The 22,470-nt window shown below is 44.6% G+C and overlaps 1 protein-coding gene across 1 annotated transcript in view; it reads left to right on the top strand.

Annotated features, from left to right (window-relative positions):
* EFCAB6 (EF-hand calcium binding domain 6) overlaps positions 1–22,470 on the top strand; it is a 122,836-nt gene that overhangs the window by 43,639 nt on the left and 56,727 nt on the right. Inside the window, exons 11-17 of the mRNA XM_033148320.1 lie at positions 5,294–5,464; positions 7,225–7,296; positions 7,403–7,563; positions 11,988–12,158; positions 15,315–15,486; positions 19,942–20,056; positions 21,948–22,063. Of these exons, the coding sequence (XP_033004211.1) occupies positions 5,294–5,464; positions 7,225–7,296; positions 7,403–7,563; positions 11,988–12,158; positions 15,315–15,486; positions 19,942–20,056; positions 21,948–22,063 (978 nt within the window). The remainder of the gene's footprint in view (positions 1–5,293; positions 5,465–7,224; positions 7,297–7,402; positions 7,564–11,987; positions 12,159–15,314; positions 15,487–19,941; positions 20,057–21,947; positions 22,064–22,470) is intronic.

Raw genomic sequence — 22,470 nt, 5'->3', positions numbered from 1 at the left:
ATGCTGGTCCACATTTTAAAAGGGCACCCCACCCAGGATGCAGAGTATAGCTCAGCCGGTATTCAGTATTCGGAATGATTCTGCTTTTGTTAAAGAGAGTGTTAAGGGGGGGGGGGGAATAAATCCTTGAACACCTTGTCAAAATATTAGTGCCTGCCTCCTGCTACCTTAGAATCATAGAGTTGGAAGAGACCACAAGGGCCATCCTTGCAGCTACCCACAAAAATTGTTGCTATTGTCCCTCCCCACCTTCATGGGAGAGGAATGCTCCCACAAAGGGGTTTCTGTGTGAATTTTACCCAGCCCTGTTTGAAATATCTGGGGACAGTTCCTATACAAGATTCGGCTTGCTCTCCATTATCCTCTATCATTCCCCCAATTTCCTGTTCGTTGAGTAAACATAGCTAATCCCACAGATTTGTTTTGATCTGGCTTAGGTAGATCAGTGTGTTTGAAGTCTGAAGCATTTGAAAGTTTCTGTTAGAGAATGGAGAATTGAGCTGAAAGCTTGGAGGCTGTACTGTCCACGCACAGACACACCTGACGGCATTTCCCCATTAACACATTCACCACTTGATTCCCGTTTGGCGAGGATAACCCAGAGATAACTCTTTAGGAAACTGTGTGCTTACTCTGAATTAAGATAGGCACACAAATCGAGTTCAAGCCTGCCTTCATTTATGGGCAGGTAAGAGCGATGGGACTTCAAGGGGCTTTTGTGCAAGGTGTAACTAGAAGCAGGATTGCAAGGTTACATTTTAAACCACACATCCAGTGATTGGTACGGCATTTCATAATGCGCGCCATGCCAAGTCTGGCCAGTGCAATTTGAGGGGAAATGCAATTGGTTTTTAAGAAAGAGGTAACACAAAAATAGAGGTGGCTAGATACAACTTTGTATTCTTTTTTATTTGTCGCAGGCAGGTCTTAAAAATTGTGTGGGTCATATCTTTGCATTTGCTAAGCAAATAATAAACTAGAGAGCAAATTAAAGCTTTCATAGTGTAGATGGCAGCAGCTAAATGAGCAGTAGGCATATCTTCTGAATTCCTAGTGGCATGTTTATTACAGATTTGTATATAAACGCTAGATTGCAATTCTTGACTTACATAGCAATTTCTGTCTCTTTTTGCACCAGCTCTGGCGACATCAATTGTGCAGTAAATCCCTCACAAAAGAGAGAATTCTCCCAACAATTTACAAAGTAGAACTCGCAGTTTCACATACCACAGTGGATAATGGTAGCGCATAGTATTTTAAGCAAGAGATTAAAATCCCACTGAAATTGCAGAGAGCTAAAGGCTTTAATGAAGAAAATTATTTGGAGACGAGATATTTGAGATTTTTTTAAAAAAAAATGTTGGCTGCAGGAAATTTAGGGTTTGATCATGCTAGCTGGTGGTCCCTCACACAGAGATAGTCTGCACTGCAGATTGCAGCAGCGATGCAGACAGCCCCAAAGTGGAGGCATCAGTTCACGTAAATGTTGCCAGCAGGAACGCTGTCTGTCCACAAACCTAGTGACTCCCTCATAAGGCAGTCCAGTGCATATGTGTGTCTCAGTGGGGAAGCGGTCTCTGGCTAGTGTGAACCACTTTCAGGTGTTTTAGTTCAAAGGTGAAGTCTGTAAGGTTATATTATATTTCTCAGGAAGTGATCTAGCCAGTACATCTTTTTGATTTCTGGGCAAGTGTAGAAGTTCAGAGGAAGCGATTGGCTGCTTGCAGCTGCGTTAGTGTCAGAGATCAACCACATATCTGCTAGATCAGGCATAGGCAAACTCGGCCCTCCAGGTGTTTTGGGACTACAACTCCCATCATCCCTGACCAGTGGTCCTGTTAGGGAGGTTGGGAGTTGTAGTCCCAAAACATCTGGAGGGCTGAGTTTGCCTGTGCTAGATTCACTCTAGCATAAACGCAGTTACAGGTGGGTAGCCGTGCTGGTCTGCCATAGTCGAAACAAAATAGAAGGCAAACTAAGGCAATAACATCAGCCTCTGCGGGAAATGGTTTTAAAGCACACGAATGGGTTAGAACCATTGGTTAGAAAATAAATATATTAAAACTTAACTATGAATAAATTTGTTTGCTGTTATTGTTACAGTCACTTTGGCTCTCTGCAGGAAAGAAAAACCAAATGGAAAGTGGTTTATCAAGTACTAGCATCGTTCCAAGCATCTGAATGGAGCAGGGGAGGCAAAACAGCCACTGGGAGAGTAGTGTTGGAGCCACAACTGGGCAGAGACAATGAGATCAGTTTCCTCCCTGTTTCCTACGAAGCAGCATTGTAGACAGGGCAGTCTCATCATAGGGGCTGGGTGGCGCGGTGCACCAGGGTGCCAGGCCCCCCAGGGGCGCCCCCACGAGGCCGCCGGCATACTAGGCGCCCCAACCCGCGCCCGCCCCCATGCGCGGGTGGGCGGGCGCTCGCACGCTGGCAGGCAAGCTGCAAGCCGGCTGCCCTCCGGAGCCCCAGCTGGAGCGCTGGGAAGGGCGCGCAAAGCCCCGCGCCGCTCCAGCGCCACCCCCCTCATCCCCCGCTCGCCCACCCCCCTCCCGCGCTGGCCACCCCTCGGAGGATGAGGGGTGTGGCGCTGGAGTGGTGCAGGGCTTTGCGCGCTCTTCCCAGTGCTCCAGCTGGGGCTCTGGAGGGCGGCCGGCTTGCAGCGCCACGCCCCTCATCTCCCGCTCGCCCACCCCCCCTCCCGAGGGGCGGCCAGCGCGGGAGGGAGGTGGGTGGAGAGGCGGCCCACCGGGGGCGCCGAGGGATCGTCGCGCCAGGGCAGCTGATCCCTTTAAGACGGCCCTGATTGTAGAGAGGGTTTTGTTGTTGTTGTTCAGTCGTTCAGTCTTGTCCGACTCTTCGTGACCCCATGGACCAGAGCACGCCAGGCAGGCCTATCCTTCACTGCCTCTCGCAGTTTGGCCAAACTGATGTTGGTAGCTTTGAGAACACTGTCCAACCATCTCATCCGCTGTCGTCCCCTTCTCCTTGTGCCCTCCATCTTTCCCAACATCAGGGTCTTTTCCAGGGAGTCTTCTCTTCTCATGAGGTGGCCAAAGTACTGGAGCCTCAACTTCAGGATCTGTCCTTCTAGTGAGCACTCAGGGCTGATTTCTTTGAGAATGGATAGGTTTGATCTTCTTGCAGTCCATGGGACTCTCAAGAGTCTCCTCCAGCACCGTAGAGAGGGTTGGTGGGTGGGAATTTCATTTCCTCCTTTCCCAGATGCAGCCCCGGAGCACGAAAGGACTTGAAAGCATTTGCCTCCAGCTCTCTCCACCCTTGGCCGCATCACAACATTTCCCCCACAGCCACACATGCGCCATGGTAGCCCCCCTGCCTCAGGGTCCCCTGTTTGCGCTAGAAGGCCTCGGGTCTAGAGGAATGTGTCAACACAAATGCTCCAATTTAGGGGGAACTCTTAGCATCTCCTACACAGTCCCAGCCTGAGGATGTGACTCTCCCACCTGTCTCAGAACCAGAAGAGGACTTCCCTGCATTCTCTCCAGATCCGCAACCGCACAGGAGCATTCTGCAACTGCAGAATAAGCTAAATGTTGCCACGGCTCTTACAGTAGGTCAGAGCTACAGGAACCAGAGGCCGTGCCGGGATTATTAAGCCCTCTGATGACTCTGGTCCCTGGTTGAGAAAGCAGCTTCTCTCATTCAGCTGCCAGGACCCAATGGGAGCTGCCCATGGTCCTGATCTGCTTGGCCCCTGATAGTCCTTTGCACTTCCCTTGCAGACTCCAAACCCCAGCAGAACAGGTTACTGTGCTAAGCACAGGATGCAGGTGAACTGGCAACAGCAGCCTATCTGTGCTTTCAGATGAAATAAAGGAGGAAGTCTGCCCATGATCAAGTTGCTTCATAGCCTACTGTATCACCAACCCTGTGCTGCCGTCTTCCTGTTGCAACCAGCCAGCTTGTGTTCCAAGCTGAGCATTGATGAGGGGGGGGAAACAGGAGGAAGTTGTGATTAAGGGAATTGTATCTAAATGAGTACACAGGCATTTTATGGTTCCCACGCCACCCTTGTACATGATTTCCTGTGCATTGTTATATACCCTTATTTCCACCAAGAGAGTTTCATGAAATTAACACCTCTAAACTGTCAGCGGTGCTTAATTTTTAGGAAGAAAGATGCTGGAGTGAGCCCTTGGATTGAAAACAGATGCTGGGACTCGCCCTACTGAACCCTAGGCACAAATTCAGTCCTGTCTGTTGGTTAATTTGGACAAGCAATGTTATATATCAGTTGCTAAACATTCATTTCTTAGCATATTTTCACATTTGTTTCAACAGTTTATAGTGTGTTGTAGTTTTGTCAATAGTAAGCTGTAGTGTGTGTGGCATCCATTTAGTGTACTTGTTCTACATCCTCTTATTTGAGTGGCCTATGACGGCATGATTTGCTCATCAAAAATATTTTCATTGGCCCATTGGTACTTGCTTTTGAGCAACTTGTCTAGGTTCATACTGTTAGATGATACCCTGGAATGTCTTCTACATTGCCCTAGCAAGATCCCATGTACACATTTTGAGAAAAATGCAATGATAAGAATATTAAGAGCAAGAAATAGTGTGATTTTTAAAAAAAATCAGCCTACCAACGATGACATTCAGGCATATATATTTCAGGTGGTATTGGCTAGCAAAACATAGAATTTTGCTACGTTTTGGAGGTCCCGAGCAACAAAGATGCTAGGTTGGCCTCAACTAGGGCCAGGGCCTTCTCAGTATTGGCCCCGATTTGGTGGAACGGTCTATCACAAGAGACCAGGGCCCTGCGGGATTTGGTATCTTTCCGCAGGGCCTGCAAGACGGAGCTGTTCCACCTGGCCTTTGGGTTGGTTTCTGTTTGATACTTATGCTTCATTCTTTTATTGGTGGGCTATTTGAAAATGAGACTGCAGTTTTAATTTTTAATTTTAAAATTTGTATTTTAATCTGTATTTTAAATTGATTGTTTTATGTTTTGCTGTGATTTTAATTAGTGTTAGCCGCCCTGAGCCCGGTTTTTGGCTGGGAAGGGCGGGTTATAAATATAAATTTATTATATTATTATTATTATTACTAATTCAGAGATTAGTTACTTTTCAATCCGTTTTGAATGTGGACAAAAGCATAAAACTATCCACTTGAAGCAACAGTTGAACAAAAATTAAAACCAGAAAGTAACTCCTAAATACAGTACAGGAGAATTAAAGATATTGACGTGGAAGAGGTTAATGTCACAGTCCAGTAAAATGGGGCTAAATGCTCTTTTATACGTTCTGCACATTTCCAGAATCAGGATGGAAAAATTACAAGAAATGAACTCCGTCGCATTTTGGATTGCATCATGTTCCGAATAAGTGATGATGACTTTCAAGAACTAACCAAGATCATTGACCCAGAACACACTGGGCAGCTCAGCTACAATAAATTTTTAAATCTGTTTGAAGAAAAGGAATCACTAGTAAGCCTTTCTTATCCATCAGTCTTTTGTTGTGTTTGACTAAAAGCCATTACAAATGTAATTACAGACTGAGTGTTTATTATCACTGGGACCTGTGTATGAGAGAGAGAGAGAGAGTCAAACAAGATTCAGTAGACTCTTGTGCTTTGAATATAGCTAAATTATTGAAAAGAAGTCTAGTTTTAAAGGAAGTTAAAGTTGTTTAAAATGCTTGTTCCTGAATTGTTATTTGCTTCTAAAGCAGTTAACATATTCCTACTGTTTCACACTTCTAAGACTGAGTCACATGAAGCCTGATCTGGATAAACATATGAAAGGCTGTAGCACATGGAAGGTTTTCACCTTGCCCCTTGGTGGTGGCCAAGGAGCAAGAGATCAGCAGAGGCAGTCATTTGCCAATACCCTAAGTCTGGCAAAGGAATTGGCGCACCACCATTTCTTTTGCAAGAACGTTTAAGAAGATCAGATGCAGCGTGAGACAAATTTCAGTTGCTTTGTTCCAACACTTCCTAAACCAAGGAGGCAGCTGCAGTGCTCCCCCCCTTTAAAATAATAGCTGCTCCTGGAGAATGGAAGTGTGGTGTGGAGCCCATCTCCTGAACAAGGCTTCCAACAACATGAGGGTTCTGCACTGGCTCCCCTATGCTTTCAGACTCAAATCAGCACAGTAGCTTTCACTTCTAATGCCCCAAAGCACATCTTATAAAGCTCAGTCTAAGTCATGGGTAGGCATACTAAGGCCTGGGGGCCGGATCTGGCCCAATCGCCTTCTAAATCTGGCCTGTGGGTGGTCCGGGAATCAGTGTGTTTTCACATGAGCAGAATGTGTGCTTTTATTTAAAATGCATCTCTGGCTTATTTGTGGGGCCCACCTGGTGTTTTTACATGAGCAGAATGAATCCTTTTATTTATAATGCATCTCTGGGTTATTTGTGGGGCCCACCTGGTGTTTTTACATGAGTAGAATGTGTCCCTTTACTTAAAATGCATCTCTGGGTTATTTGTGGGGCCCGCCTGGTGTTTTTACATGAGCAAAATGTGTGCTTTTATTTAAAATGCATCTCTGGCTTATTTGTGGGGCCCACCTGGTGTTTTTACATGAGCAGAATGTGTGCTTTTATTTAAAATGCATCTCTGGCTTATTTGTGGGGCATAGGAATGCGTTCTTTTTTTCTTTTCTTTTTTCAAAATATGGTCCGGCCCCCGACAAGGTCTGAGGGACAGTGGACCGGCCCCCTGCTGAAAAAGTTTGCTGACCCCTGCTCTAAGTATTGTCCTTTAGACTAAGGGAGCAATCCTATACCCAAGAAGCTGGTGCAAAGGAAGCCAGCATAAAGGACAGTATTCCAGATCCAGACTCCATGCAGGAGTGGGGCTGCTGCTGCCTGAGCCATTCTAAGCCCAGCAGAAGGAAAACAATGCCCCTCCTCTCCACCCGCCTCCCCAAAATTTCTTCTAAAGGGTTGGGAGAGCCCCCAGAACATAGTCCTGAGTGCTTCATGGAAACTCAGGCTCCCATTATCCACATTTTCTCTGTGAGCACAGCAGGTGGGAGGGGGCACCAGAGGCCAATCATAGAATCATGGCATTATTTCATTCATTTATTGTATCCCCTTTTCTTTTTCCTAGTATATTACAAAACGTATTACTTCATACTTAATTTTCAAGCACAAAAATCTGTTGCCTTTGCTCTTGTGCTGCATTTAGGAAATAGTATGGTGGAAAAGTTGTAATTCGAGTGCTTTTTTTTACCCAATTAGACAGATTCAAAAATGATTAATGGGTCAAAGAAGGCAAAAAAGCCAACGTCTGTCCTTGAAGCGTGGCACATTGTAAGTAACACAAAAAATCAAGATTTTCCAAGTACTTAAATGCATCATTATCTATTCAACTGTTTGTAAATATTTGAATTTCCTCATCAAAATGGTCGCATATTAGGCAGAAGATGTCCTAACTGAGCAGATCAAAGGGTACTGGAATGAATTCAGCAAAGCCTTGCAGGCGTTTGATCCTCGAAATAACGGCATTATCAGCAGAAATAATTTCCGAAAAGTCCTTCTCCTCTACTGTCCCACGTTAACTGATGACCATTTTATCGCGTAAGTTGTTGGTTTGCTTTCCATTTTCCATTTTCATCTTAGCTCCCTTTGTCTGGAACACTTTCATAAGCAGTTGGATTTCTTGGCTTCTCGGTGTCATACGCACACTTGAAAACAACAACCATAGGTTAAGGGGTGATCTGATAGCCATGTTCAAATATATAAAAGGATATATACAGTGGTACCCCGCTAGACGAATGCCTCGCAAGACGAAAAACTCGCTAGACGAAGGCATTCGCCTAGCGGAAGGCTGCCCCGCAAGACGAAAAAGTCTATGGGGCTGCCTCGCAAGACGAAAAATTTTCGTCTTTTTTTTTCCGTTTTGCGGAGCGCGGCTGTCATTGCCGCTCCGCAAGACGAAAAACCCGCTAGACGAAAATTTTCGCAGAACGAATTATTTTCGTCTAGCGGGGCACCACTGTATATAAAAGGATGTCATATAGAGGAGGGTGAAAGGTTGTTTTCTGCTGCTCCAGAGAAGCGGACATGGGGCAATGGATTCAAACTACAAGAAGGAAGATTCCACCTCAACATTAGGAAGAACTTCCTGACAGTAAGAGCTGTTGGACAGTGGAATTTGCTGCCAAGGAGTGTGGTGGAGTCTCCTTCTTTGGAGGTCTTTAAGCGGAGGCTTGACAGCCATCTGTCAGGAATGCTTTGATGGTGTTTCCTGCTTGGCAGGGGGTTGGACTGGATGGCCCTTGTGGTCTCTTCCAACTCTAGGATTCTATGATTCTAAGTGTTCCATGTAGTAGAAACCCTTTTGATATCGATGCATCCTTGCTTTGGCCCTGGAACTTTTTGGTTCTTGCTGTTGGGCTCCAGCGGAGCATTTGTAGCTATCTATCCATCCATCCATTTCTGAGTTCCCACAGGCATAATGTCATTTCAGTGAGCTGTGCACTTTGTTCTTGATGGGCTGCTAACTGAACCCAGTGCTCCTCTCATCAGAGGTGATCTCCTAGATCAGTGTTTTTCAACCTTTTTTGGGCAAGGGCACACTTGTTTTATGAAAAAAATCAGGAGGCACACCACCATTAGAAAATGTTAAAAAATTTAACTCTGTGCCTATATTGACTATATATAAAGTAATTCTCTTGAATAGGAATCAAATAAACACATTTTTTCCCACGGCACACCAGGCAACATCTCACGGCACACAGTGGTTGAAAAACACTGTCCTAGATTAGCCCTATGGTTAACCCTACAGTTGCCTAGGGAATTGTGGACTGATCACCACTTGAAATTCTTACCTGAAAGCAAAGAGCGAGAGAAAGAGACTGAGGTAGCAAAGACTGGCGTACCTGGCGTGGTGCTTCTTCTGAATGGGTCGGGGAAAGTGCTCTGCTTAATTAATTTGATTAATTTGTGTGTGGGCACTTGAAAAAAAAAAGCTCTGATGTGTGTTCTGCTCTTTTTGCTATTCTATCTCCAGTTTTTTGTTGTGTGTTTTTTTTTTTTTTTTTGGTTAATTCCTCACCTGTCTGCCGCTGTTTTGAGCTGTATGCTGATAGCTTTAATCTCATCCAGAGACAGCCTACCTGTTCCATCTGTTTATCTCAGTCTTTGGCACAGATATGACAAAGGAGGAGGTGTGCGAGTCATGAAAATGTTACCTTTAATGACGCTGGAGCCACGATTTACCTCACTGAGTCATTTTCTATTGACTTGAGTGGCTACAAGTTGAGCATAAAGATTCAGTTCTACCCCGGCCTCTCTCTCTGACATATAGCCAGGAAACTAAGCTTTACGCTCTTCAGTTTGGGTCAAAGTAGATTATTGTTACTATTGATTTCATTTATGAATCACTTCCCATAAAGCATCCCAAAGCGATTTGCAATATGACATATAAAACAGGAGGAAGGTGAGAAGGATACTTGGAAGATGTGGAGAAGGAAGGTGCCTTGGGAGCTGAGGGGCTGGCAGGACGACTAGTGTGGAGCATGGAATTCTTCGCTGAATTAGGCTTTCGAGAGTTCCCAAGATTTGTGAACCTGCAAACTTCAATGGACAAAGACCACGTATGGTGGCCAACTAAGAGCTTGGAAAACCTCATGCTTTTCCTGCCTGCCTGGGACTTGTGGTCTGCAAATTGTGGTATGCCTCTATAAGGGCAATTGTTAGGTTTTTGCTGAATTACGAATATTTTGGGCAGAGAAAAGAAGGAGAGAAGAGAGTAGAAATGCTATAGACCAACCCAAACAAATTAAAATCCCTCTCTCATTTTTGAGTTCTCCATAATCATGCGATGGTAGCAGACTGCTTTTTAAAAATTAAGGCTGACCTCCTTGAAAAGCGAAAAGGTAAAACACAGTTCACATACTGCACTAAGTCGAAAACTAAACTGTCTCCAGACTAACCACGAGGTGTCAAACTTTGGTTACAGCTCATGGTTAGTCTAAAAGGTAAAGGTAAAGGGAGCCCTGACCATTAGGTCCAGTCGCGGACGACTCTGGGGTTGCGGCGCTCATCTCGCTTTATTGGCTGAGGGAGCTGGTGTACAGCTTCCGGGTCATGTGGGCAGCACGACTAAGCCACTTCTGGCAAACCAGAGCAGCGCACAGAAACGGCGTTTACCTTTCCGTCGGAGTGGTACCTATTTATCTACTTGCACTTTGTGCTTTTGAACTGCTAGGTTGGCAGGAGCAGAGACCGAGCAACGGGAGCTCACCCCATCGCGGGGATTCAAACCACCAACCTTCTGATTGGTTTAACCCTAGGCTCTGGTTTAACCCACAGCGCCACCCGCTTACAATGGCCCTGCTGCACACCATATATTTGGAATTCAGGTCTGGTGCCAGGTGCTGGGCACTTTAGGCACAAAAATATGATATCCTGTTTATTCAGGTAGTTAGCTAAAGCTCCGTATGTATATATGCACAAACATGCACACACACACCAATAAAATATGTTGACGATTATGATTACTGGGTGTGCCTAGGTTGTCTTTTAACTTCATAGCCAGTATTTAATGTTGTTTGGCAGCAACTAAGTTAAACTATCAGGATTCAGAGAGAAGTGACTGACCGGCACATTCAAGAAAGTCTGTATTTCTGTCCATCTGGATTTTAATTTGTGTGGCCTTTGTCAATATTAATCAGATTACTCCATGGAACAGTGGATGGCAGTATTCATTTGCAAACGCTGAACTGACAATGGATTCCAGATCCACGCCGCTGCAACATTTTCACATAAGTCAAATTGACGTGACTCCACTAAATACACTGAAATTGATAGAATTGTAGAATCGTAGCATTTGAAGGGACCCGGAGGGTCATCTAGTCCAACCCCTGCAAAGCATGTGCAGGAGGTTTCATAACCAGACAGAGGGACTGAACGTTTGTTGAATCCTGTTTCAAAAGAGGATTTTTGGCAATGAGAAAAAAGAACAAATAACTTTCTGACTTTTCATATGTCTAGACTCAACATTCTTACTGACTTGTAGATGGCCCTTTTGCGAGGCGGACTTCTGTTTTAATTGGGCTCCAATGTACCTTGTTCTTACAATGCTTCATGGTGAGGCTATCTTCAGTTGTAATTCTGCTCAACTCTCAACTTTAATTTCTGCTTTTAAATGTAATAACCAAGGATTTTTTTTCCTTACATAAAAACAAAATATAAAGTTATTTTCTGACATAATTTTCAGAGCTGTAATAATATAAACAAAATACAAACCGTGTGGTGTTTATAGGGTAGTTAAATAATTGCCAATTATGTGTTGAGCAAAATGCTGCTTTGATCCAGGCAGTAGTCTGGATCATTGTTTAAAATATTCACAATGTTTCTCTGTCAACTAGTTTTTAAGGTTAAAAACAAGCATTTATCCAAATTATAAGACAATTAATTCAGACTCAGGAGACCATCCCAGATATAAAAAGTGCAACCCAAGAAGTTACCGGTATCCCTCCGTTTACTAAGGTAAGAATTGCCTCTCAAAGCAGAAGGAAAGAGCAGGGGCTATGGCAGGGGTAGGCAAACTAAGGCCCAGGGGCCGGATCCGGCCCAGCTGCCTTCTAAATCTGGCCTGTGGACGGTCTGGGGATCAGCGTGTTTTTACACGAGTAGAATGTGTGCTTTTATTTAAAATGCATCTCTGGGTTATTTGTGGGGCATAGGAATTTGTTCTTTAAAAAATAAAATTGTCCGGCCCCCGACAAGGTCTGAGGGACAGTGGCCCAGTCCCTTGCTGAAAAAGTTTGCTGACCCCTGGGCTATGGGTTGCTAGCACTGGCAATCATCCATCTTCTGACCTTCCATTGACAGTTGTCTCAGTCTTAACTGCTAGTCTTTGCCTAGCTTTTCTGTTACAGGCAGAGGCAGATTAACCATTCTTGGAACCTGACCAAAAGAACCCTAGGGAGCCACACAGACGGACAATGAGAGAAAATGTTATGGCCTAACTATTTTAAATATGTTTCCCCCAGGTTATACCAGAAATATCAAGATGACACTTCAGAAGGGGTCCTGTACAGGATGCTCTTACATAGTTTAGGAGTTGCCGATTTGCCAAAAGAATTAACTGTTCTCGCTGGCATCCCTCCATCCCGGGGAAGTCAACAGAGAGAAGAAAAAAAGCAGTCAGACTTTTCAGAAAGGTACGGTGAGCATGATTGTGAATGGAGACCGTTCCCTGCTAAATACAGAGAAACAAAGTATGTGAAACTTAACATGGGTGGGTTGTTGTTGTTGTTGTTTTTTTGCCTTATCAAAACTTTGAAGGCTTCTCTTGACCTTCTTATGTTTTGTCTGAAAAAGAACACCCACCTTCTCCCTTGTATTTCTGCTTTCCCTTTTAAGGCATCCAAGCCATTGGTCACCACCACATCTTGTGGCAATCGAGTCCATCAGCGAATTCCGTGTTGGGCACACAATTACTTTGTCCTGAGTCTCCTGCCATTCAGTTTCATGACGTGCCCCCCCATCATTCTAATAATGATGGGTGGCTTGCATGTGAAAGGAATTTACAAGGATCCTCATAAGATGCTCTTTGCATGGTCATGTGATAGAGATATCAGGGGCAAGGGTTAGGTTCTGTTCACAGGGCAACACAGTTCAGTGCTTTGCTTTTCTCCATAGAAGTGAGACACACCTGCTCACTTATAGGTAGGTAGCCGTATTGGTATGCCATAGTCAAAACAAAATAAAATAAAAGATTCCTTCCAGTAGCACCTTAGAGACCAGCTAAGTTTGTTCTTGGTATGAGCTTTCGTGTGCATGCACACTTCTTCAGATACACTGAAACAGAAGTCACCAGACCCTTATTTATAGTGAGAGAGAGGGGAGGGGTATTACTCAGAAGGGTGGTGGGAATGGGAGATTGGCTGATAAGTGTGGAAAACCTGTTGACGACTGTTAACGACTGCAATTGGTCTTACAGGAAAAAGCAAGGGTCTGGTGACTTCTGTTTCAGTGTATCTGAAGAAGTGTGCATGCACACGAAAGCTCAGACCAAGAACAAACTTAGTTGGTCTCTAAGGTGCTACTGGAAGGAATTTTTAATTTTATTTTGTTCTGCTCACTTATGTGGGACAAAGTAAAGAGCTGGACTTAGGGACATAATCAGGGCTGCTGACCTCAGTAACTGAGAATTAAGCCTGCTGCTATCTGCATAGCACTCACCCAGGCTTCCATTTCTTGCTGTGCCAGAATGTTGAGTTACTGGTGTTTGTGTGTACGCATGTTGTTCATGTACACAAAGCCTCAAAACCACTTGGCGCTACACAGTGATTAAAACCATGCAAGATGTCCCTGCTATGGATCTATGCTTCTTCCTGATGGAATAGCGTAGGAGAATCCTTTAGAAAAACCAAAAGAGATGAATATTATTGTTATATCTGTGTGTCTCAAGAGACAGACCCTGGGGGTGAAGTCAAACCGCTGTGATAGCAGCACCGATGTGACCTCCCCAGGGCTCAAGCTTGGGCAGTGTGTATGGAAGTCCTGCTGCCCAGGTGACAATACCCCCATCCCAGCCTGACTGATGGGGTCCAAAGGAAAGCAGAGCAAGATGTTGGGTACCAGCTTGGCTGCAGGAGTTGCAGGAAGGAGGCGTACAAGGCATCACCCAACCATGTTAGGGACTGCACTCCAGATTCATGTAGGGTTTACTCCTTAGCCTTTTCTTCTCCTAAGGCTATCCTGCAAGGCAGCAGAGGTTTAGGATCAGAGTTCTCCTCATCCTAGAAAGGGAACCTTCCCAGGTTGACGAGCCCCATCTGCCCCTCACTTCCCTGCACAGCATGAATATTGTAAAGACCTGAACGCTCACCGTATTTTTCGCGCCATAGGGCGCACCGGACCATAGGACGCACCTCGTTTTTAGAGGAGGAAACAAGGATTTTTTTTCTGGTTTTCCTCCTCTAAAGCCCTGGTTTGTTTGTTTGTTTTTTTTTTTTTTTTTTTTTTTTGAGGATCAGCTAAAAGTTTTGCAGCTTTTTTTGCAAAGGGGGAAAAGCAAAGCTCCTTTTGCAAAGGGGGAAAAGCAAAGTTGAAAAGCCCCCCTTTATGGGGTTCAACTCACATTTCTGCAGCTTCTAAAGGAAAGGGAGCCTTTCCTACAGTTTCCAGACAGATAATCTAATCAGCTAGTCACATGTCGCTGGGGAAACAAACAACCTCCCTCTGCAGCACATTCAACAATGGAGGCCTGGGCAAGAGGGCAGGGCTGAAAGGGATCCGGGGACTCTTATCTCTCTCCCGATCTCTTGCTGATCAGCTGCTGAGCGGGGTCCTTTCAACACCCCCTTTTCTCTTTGTAAAATAAAAAGCACGATCCTCTTTTGGCACCCTGGGCAATTCAGCTCCAGGGAGCACCATACGCTCCATAAGATGCACAGATATTTCCCCTTACTTTTTAGGAGGAAAAAAGTTTGTCTTATGGAGTGAAAAATACGGTAGCTGGTAGCTGGTAGGTTTAGGCTGAGTGTATTATGGTTATGCTCCTTTCTGTTCTGTACAGTGTCTTAGCAGATACCATGGAGAACATCAGATCTACTGACTGGGAGAGCTTCGTCTCCCACCAAAACGCAGCTCTTCCATGTTGGTGTAGCTGTTGCAGACAAAATAATTTAGTGTGATGCACATGCATACAGTGTGGATCGTTTCATTCTATAGCTTTGTCAGTAGGTGGCACTAGACTGGGTTTTATCTGAGTTGATTCAGGAAACCTGACAGGTGTGCCCTCTAAGCCTTCCATGGCACATAGGCCAACTTCTTAACCCACTAAACTGGCTAACATGTCCCTGCCCAAGATTTACTTCCATGGAGAGGCGCAAACAAAACTCTGCTAACCTTCAAGGTCTACTTTGTTTATTTTTAGAGAGTCATAAGTCCATGTGTGCAATTCTTTGTAATACAGATTCCTTTGCTTCAGTGAATGGAGCTGTCTACACGCACAAAGCTCTGGGTGCACATCAGTGTGCGCTGGGAGGTTCCAGGTCAAGTGATAAAGTGCTGTTCTCAGGAGAACATCAACCAGTCTCTAACATTACACCAGTTAGAGACTCTCACAACTCTGGGATTCACTGCCAAATGTGACTCTTCACTGGTTCTCTTTTCAAATGGACCATGTAGCCATTGACATCTGAGGAGCTGATAATTACAGTTTTATAAACAACTGCTGCTTTCTGCACAGCTTCTGGTGGGCGTCTGCTCTCTATTATTGCAGAAATACAGATCATTAATGTTTAATCAAATATTTTATGGTGCCATATTTAAGATGCTTCTCTTTGTTGCCAATCTTCCAATTTTAGAATGAAACAGATTGAAGACTATGCCTACAAATTCTCTAAGAATAGATCTGTTGATGAAGTAATTGAAAGGCTGAGGGAAAGTATCCTGCAGCAGGAAGCCACTGTTAGAGATGGCTTTCTTGCCTTCAGCAAACAAGCTAGTGGGAAATTGAATAAAACTGATTTTCGCAAGGTAAATGTAAATTTATTCGGTCATTCAAACTAATGTGGATTATTTTGCATTGAGATTTCCTGTTATCTCTTCAACTTAAGTTTCTGACTGTCTCTCTCCCTCTCTCTTGTGTAAAAAAGCTGACATTAACTCTTGTGAAATTCTTCATAAATAAATGTTTGACACGCAAACTGTTGCTGCAGTCCCAAGGCAGGCCGTAACAGCCCACGGGGGGGGGGGTCACTTTTCAGATAGTCCACTATGTGTGGTGGGTGGACTGTGTTGCTCTTTGTGGTTCTCATCCCTGACCAGTGAATTTTTTTAAAATTGGTTCCCCCTCTCCTTTGAAAATTAGTCCACTGTGGTCTTTCAAAAGCAAAAAATAAGCTGAAGAGTGAAATAGGGTTCTGCACCCTTATTAAAAAGACCAGGTTCGGATATTCATTTTTTTTTAAGCGCAGCTCAACACAGCCTGGTTATCAACACCTGCTACGTACATCTTTTATTTTGATATTTTGTTCAGATCAGCTGATGAACACTCTGTAAACTGAGTGCTCACTTCCCATAACTGTGTTATGGGAACATAACAACATCAAACATACCATCTCAGGACTATTTAAATGCTCATCTTCTAACATTGTGTATGCAATCAAATGCCAGCAGTGCCCTTCAGCTCACTATATTGGACAAACAGGCCAAACCCTACGCCAAAGGATAAATGGACATAAATCTGATATCAGGAATCACAAGACAGAGAAACCAGTAGGAGAACACTTCAATCTCCCAGGACATTCTATACAAGATCTCAAAGTAGCTGTCTTAATGCAAAGGAATTTCAGGAATAGACTGGAAAGAGAAGTTGCTGAATTGCAACTCAATTACCAAACTTAAAACCATGGAGGGACCTGGTCTGAACAAAGACATTGGATTCTTATCTCATTATACATGACAAAGCTATCTTTAGCCATCTCACCCCTTGCTTTTTCCTGTAAGACCAATTGCAGTCGTTAACAGTCGTCAACAGGTTTTCCACACCCATCAGCCAGTCACCCGTTCCCACCACCGTTCTGAGTAATACCCCTCCTCACCCTCTCACTATATTTAAGGGTCAGGTGACTTCCGTTTCAGTGTATCTGAAGTGTGCATGCACACGAAAGCTCAAACCAAGAACAAACTTAGTTGGTCTCTAAGGTGCTACCGAAAGGAATTTTTTTATTTTTTATTTTGTTTTGTCCTTCTTTGGAGGTCTTGAAGCGGAGGCTTGACAACCATCTGTCAGGAATGCTTTGATGGTGTTTCCTGCTTGGCAGGGGGTTGGACTGGATGGCCCTTGTGGTCTCTTCCAACTCTATGATTCTATGATTCTAAGACTGGCAGACCAACACGGCTACCTACCTGTGTAGATGAGTTAGTCTCTTGGCACATTTCTGCACAAAGAGTCAAAGTATGGCCACTTGTATCTTAGCCATAATTCTCTGTGTTGTTAGGCTACCTAAGCCCCACCTTTGCATTTTGAGTTGGAAAATGAAGCTGTGTCGCAGTTTGGACGCACAAATTGGGCCTTTGCATAGGTTCGGTAAAAATCCCACTTACGTTCTTCTGGATCTGGAGACCACACCCTTGCTTGCAGCTAGGGGTGGCCCTCCCTGCTGCCCCCCAAGACTCACTTACCAGGGTCACATGATGGCGTGGCTTCTGGCAAGCTTTTGCAGGATGAGGCACGCATGGAGGTGCTGCCCTGCGGGATTCCATCACGCATGGAGGTGCTGCTTCCGTTTGCCTCAAGGGCAGGCCAGCCCTGCTTACAATGGATTGTCATTGCATGCTAATGGCCTGATTGAGAAGCTTTTTAGATGCATGGAACTCCTAGATTTCAGCATCAGGAGCAGCCTCCTGCATGCAGTTCCAGCAGCACTTCTGACACAGAAGGGAGCTCACCTGTACAGGAGTCCCACCACTCTGCACCTAGAGCTTTGCACCAGAACCATTAACTCTAATTCTGGGGCAAGGCAGATCTTTTTATATTCATTGTATTTATGCAGTCGCAGCTACCTTTTGTGCGCCACACTCCTATGGCTCCAGAATTAAGCATTCGATCTGATAGCAAAAGCCTGTACTAAAGCACAAAGCAGCTAATCTCTTTTCAAAAGCTTTGAAAATCTACTGAAAAGAGTGATAATTTGCTAATTAGAGTATTCTCACTTCTTTTTTTACATTTTTATGCCATTCAGCCATATGATGCTGCTTCCTTTTTCTTTTAATCTCCAGAGCTAAGAAAGTAAAATAGAACAGAATAGCAAGAATAATCACAATTGAAGCAATTACAAAAGGACAAAAATATGCAGTAGAAAGAATGTGCTCAAATTAGAAGTACAGGAATAATTTGCAATGATTAAACTGGAGGAAGTATTACTAAGCAAGGCCACAATCTTGGAACCACTCGCTTATAAGTCTTTTCACTGAGTTTAATGGTACTCTCCACAATTGGCCACAGTCAGTGCCAGGCCACAAGATGTGGCTTGTTTAACTGTACTGCATGCTAGTTCTCACAGCTTTACAGGAACAGGTAGGTAGCCGTGTTGGTCTGCCATAGTCAAAACAAAATAAAATTAAAAATTCATTCTAGCAGCAGCTTAGAGACCAACTAAGTTTGTTCTTGGTATGAGCTTTCGTGTGCATGCACACTTCTTCAGATACACTGAAATGGAAGTCACCATGGTATGAGCCTTTTGTACGCCACACTCCTATGGCCCTAGAATTAAGATACCAATCAAGCAGGTGAACAAACCAAAGAGCGGCTGGCTTAGTTTTCCATTCAAGCCAGTCTTTGCAATTTGTTTCTCCCAAACTGTGACATGAGCTTTAGGTCATTTATCTTCAGTGAGCGTTGGTATGGACGTAACACTAAGTGAGCCAATCTCTTTCACTGTTTGTTTTCCTGCTCAACAAAGGAAGGGGGCAAAAAGCGAGAGTTTGAACTGCATGCAACAGCACGCAGCCTATGCACAGCGTGGTTAATGTCTGAATGCACCTATCATTTCAACATTGCAGGTGAAAACTATGCTGGGTTAGGGCAAGGACTGTTGAGCTTCAGCTTATGGCTCAATGGTTGAAAGCTTAATGAGCTACCTAAGATGAGGACTGCTGTTGTTCAGTCATTCAGTCGTGTCCGACTCTTCGTGACCGCATAGACCAGAGCACGCCAGGCACCCCTATCCTCCACTGCCTCCCGCAGATTGGCCAAACTCATGTTAGTAGTTTCGAGAACACTGTCCAACCATCTCATCCTCTGTCGTCCCCTTTTCCTTGTGCCCTCCATCTTTCCCACCGTCAGGGTCTTTTCCAGGGAGTCTTCTCTTCTCATGAGGTGGCCAAAGTACTGGAGCCCCAGCTTCAGGATCTGCCCTTGCAGTGAGCACTCAGGGCTGATTTCTTTAAGGATGGATCTTTTTGCAGTCCATGGGACTCTCGAGAGTCTCCTCCAGCACCATAATTCAAAAGTTGGTCACTTAAAAACTGTGGCAAGCCAATTCCATACTTGCTCATAGAGGGGCTTACTCTAAGGTAGGGGTTGGCAACCTAAGGCCCATGGGCCGGAAGCAGCCCACGGAGGCCGTTTAACCAGCCCATGAGCTGCCCACGAACTGAACCGCCCACTCGGCGAGTCCCCGCACGCTGCACTAAACCGGCACAGTGTGGCATGGGGACTCTGTTCCACGGCTCCGGAAATCACTTCTGCACATGCTCAGATGCTGGAAATCACGGCTGCGCATGTCCGCAGTGTCGGAAATTGTTTCTGCGCATGCCCAGATGCAGAAAACCGCTTCTGTGCAGGCACGATTTTCAGTGTCGGGGCATGCGCAGACGCGATTTCTGGCGTTGTGCTGCGCCGGCCTGGCCCACGGAGGATCTCCACAGGAGTGATCTGGCCCATGCCCGGTAAGCCTTGCCAACCTCTGCTCCAAGATAAATTGGTATAGGATTACAGTTGTAGCACTGTAACCAAGAGATTTGACAAGGAAATGCTTTCTTTGTCATCCTACAGACAGGTGGGAACAGCAGGTGCTGTCTTTAAAAATGCATTATCTTCTGTGTGTGAGAGAAGGCGATGTTTCTTCAAAAATGGCACCTGGCACATGCAACTTTTATAAGTATTTGCACTAAAATAGTTCAAAAAATGTCAAATCTGCTGCCCCATTAACCTTTTCCAGCTTATTGATTGATTTAGTGAATTGACTAAATGTTGCAGCCGCATCTGAACCAGCAAGTTCTCAAGTAGGAGAGCCCTTATTTGGAGCAGAAAAAATGGGCTTGATCCAACCAGAGTTAAGCACTTACAAATCCTATTTGATTTCAGTGGAAGGGAACAGAGCATTTCCTGTTGAAATCAGTGGCCGTTAAAAGGGGCAGGGTTGTGCCTAGTCTTTTACCCAAAAAAACCAAAACCCCACTCCTGCTTTTTTCTTTCTCCGCCAGCTGTTGGATGATCTTGGGATGCCAATGGATGATGAGCAGTTTAATCTACTCATTGAAAAATTAGGATTCCCTGCAGGAGGGCTGAGTTATCTTGATTTTGTGGCAATATTTGAAGGTAACTGGATATTTATTGATACCTTACTATAAATATTCTGAAAAAATGTATACTTTTTTCTTATTGGCTGGGAGGACCTTCTGAGCTTTGCTTATTCTGGGAATAAGTGCCCTTCGCTAATACAGGTGAAACTCGAAAAATTAGAATATCGTGGAAAGGTTCATTTCTTTCAGTAATTCAACTTAAAAGGTGAAACTAATATATGAGATAGACTCATGACATGCAAAGCGAGATATGTCAAGCCTTTATTTGTTATAATTGTGATGATTATGGCGTACAGCTGATGAGAACCCCAAATTAACAATCTCAACTTTGGGGTTTTCATCAGCTGTACGCCATAATCATCACAACTATAACAAATAAAGGCTTGACATATCTCGCTTTGCATGTCATGAGTCTATCTCATATATTAAACTCCAGTAGCTAATGAAAACAATTGCTTACATAAATGGACTTTTCCACGATATTCTAATTTTTCGAGTTTCACTTGTAGATGAAAGTAGCAACCCCATGAGCAAGCAAGGCTCAGCTATTTCCCCCAAAGGTGTTCAGGTTAAAGATGTACAGTGGAGGCTGATTTTCCTTCTCCTCCATGTGGGGAAGGACAGCTAGACTCAAGGTTTGTTGGTTTCCTAATTCTATTGGCAAAAGTGAGACCCAAATCCAAAGAGTAATAAATTGTGGCGTAATTCTGCGATTCATGCAGCGTTCTTTTGGCAGCAGCACGTGTCTCTTAGCCAATCCCTCTCTGTCTCTTAGCCAATCCCTCTCTGATACAAGCAGCCCTGTCAAAGACAGCAGAGAGCCAAATAACGGTAAGGAACTTAAATAGCCTAGCCAGCCCCTGAGAACCTCTTCGCCCCTCTTCCCTTGCACTGAAGCCAAACAGCACATGTCCCTTGGCCCAGTTTCATGTAGGCCCTGGCCTGTTTTTAAAAGCCCCCTGCAAGAAATCTGTTCAGGTCTCAGGTAAGAGCGATTTGGCCTCCCCTGGCAGCCTGTTGGGTAGGGAAGAATGCGGGGAGAGAGAAACAGGGCCAGAAAAAAAAGTGAAAACGGCTACGTATATTTGCGGTGAGCAGTTCAGGCAGTAAATGTTTTAATTGCCCAAATATTACAAACCTGAAGAGGTTTGTGATATCTGGGGCCCAGGGGTTACGAAATGTTTTTAAAAGCTGCATTTTCTTGGCAAATAGCTGACCACCTAATTTATAACTTTATAAAAAGATAAAGGTAAAGGGACCCCTGACCATTAGGTCCAGTCGTGTCCGACTCTGGGGTTGCGGCGCTCATCTTGCATTAATGGCCGAGGGAGCAGGCGTACATCTTCCGGGTCATGTGGCCAGCATGACTAAGCCACTTCTGGCGAACCAGAGCAGCGCCCGGAAACGCCGTTTACCTTCCCACTGGAGCGGTACCTATTTATCTACTTGCTCTTTGATGTGCTTTTGAACTGCTAGGTTGCCAGGAGCTGGGACCGAGCAACGGGAGCTCACCCCGTCGTGGGGATTCGAACCGCCGACCTTCTGATCAGCAAGCCCTAGGCTCTGGTTTAACCCACAGCACTACCCACGTCCCTTATAATTTTATACAGTAGTTTATATTTATAGTCCCCCCCTGCACCCAATTCTCCAAGGAGATTATTGTGGTTCTTCCCTCATTTTATCCTGACAACAGCCCTGTGATCTATGTTTGGTTGAGAGGGAATGACGGCTGCAACATTACTACTCCATGAGCTACGTTAGTTGAGTGGAGATCTCAAATGGCGTCTCCCTGGTGCTAGTCCAACATTCTGACTGGTATATTACACTGGTTTCTAGTGTCAGTAATTTGAATCCATTTCATGATTTTGTGGACTATTGGTCACTTTGGCCTGATGCAACTATTTCAGATTCCAGAATGAGTGGACACTCTCCAAATCGACGGGCCAATGCCAGCAAGTGTCACTTTGTGTCCGCTGAGGAATGCCTCGGCCAGTATTGTGATAAGCTTGTGGAGGAATATGGGGTAAGTGCAGCCAGCTCTTTCCTGTTATTTATTCATGTCATATTTTATTGTTATGTATTTGCATTTCTTTGCACATTTTCCTCATGTGTTGCTATTGTAAGGGAAAGAATGGTATCGATGGAACCCCCAGGGCCTTAGAATCGTAGAATTCTAGAGTTGGAAGAGACCCCAAAAATCATCTAGTCAAATCCCCTGAAATGCAGAAATCTCATCTAAAGCATCCATGACAGATGGCCATCCAACCTCTGCTTAAAAACCTCCAAGGAAGGAGAGTCTACCAGAACATTAGAGAGTTCTTCCTGATGTTGGGTCGGAATCTTTTCTTGTAACTTGAATCCACTGGATTTCTCCTCTGGAGCAGGAGAAGACACCTTCCATGTGGCAGCCCTTGAGATATTTGAAGATGG

This window comes from Lacerta agilis, chromosome 5 (assembly GCF_009819535.1).
Source record: "Lacerta agilis isolate rLacAgi1 chromosome 5, rLacAgi1.pri, whole genome shotgun sequence".
Lineage (NCBI taxonomy): Eukaryota > Metazoa > Chordata > Lepidosauria > Squamata > Lacertidae > Lacerta > Lacerta agilis.
This window is presented reverse-complemented; position numbering and strand designations above follow the sequence as displayed.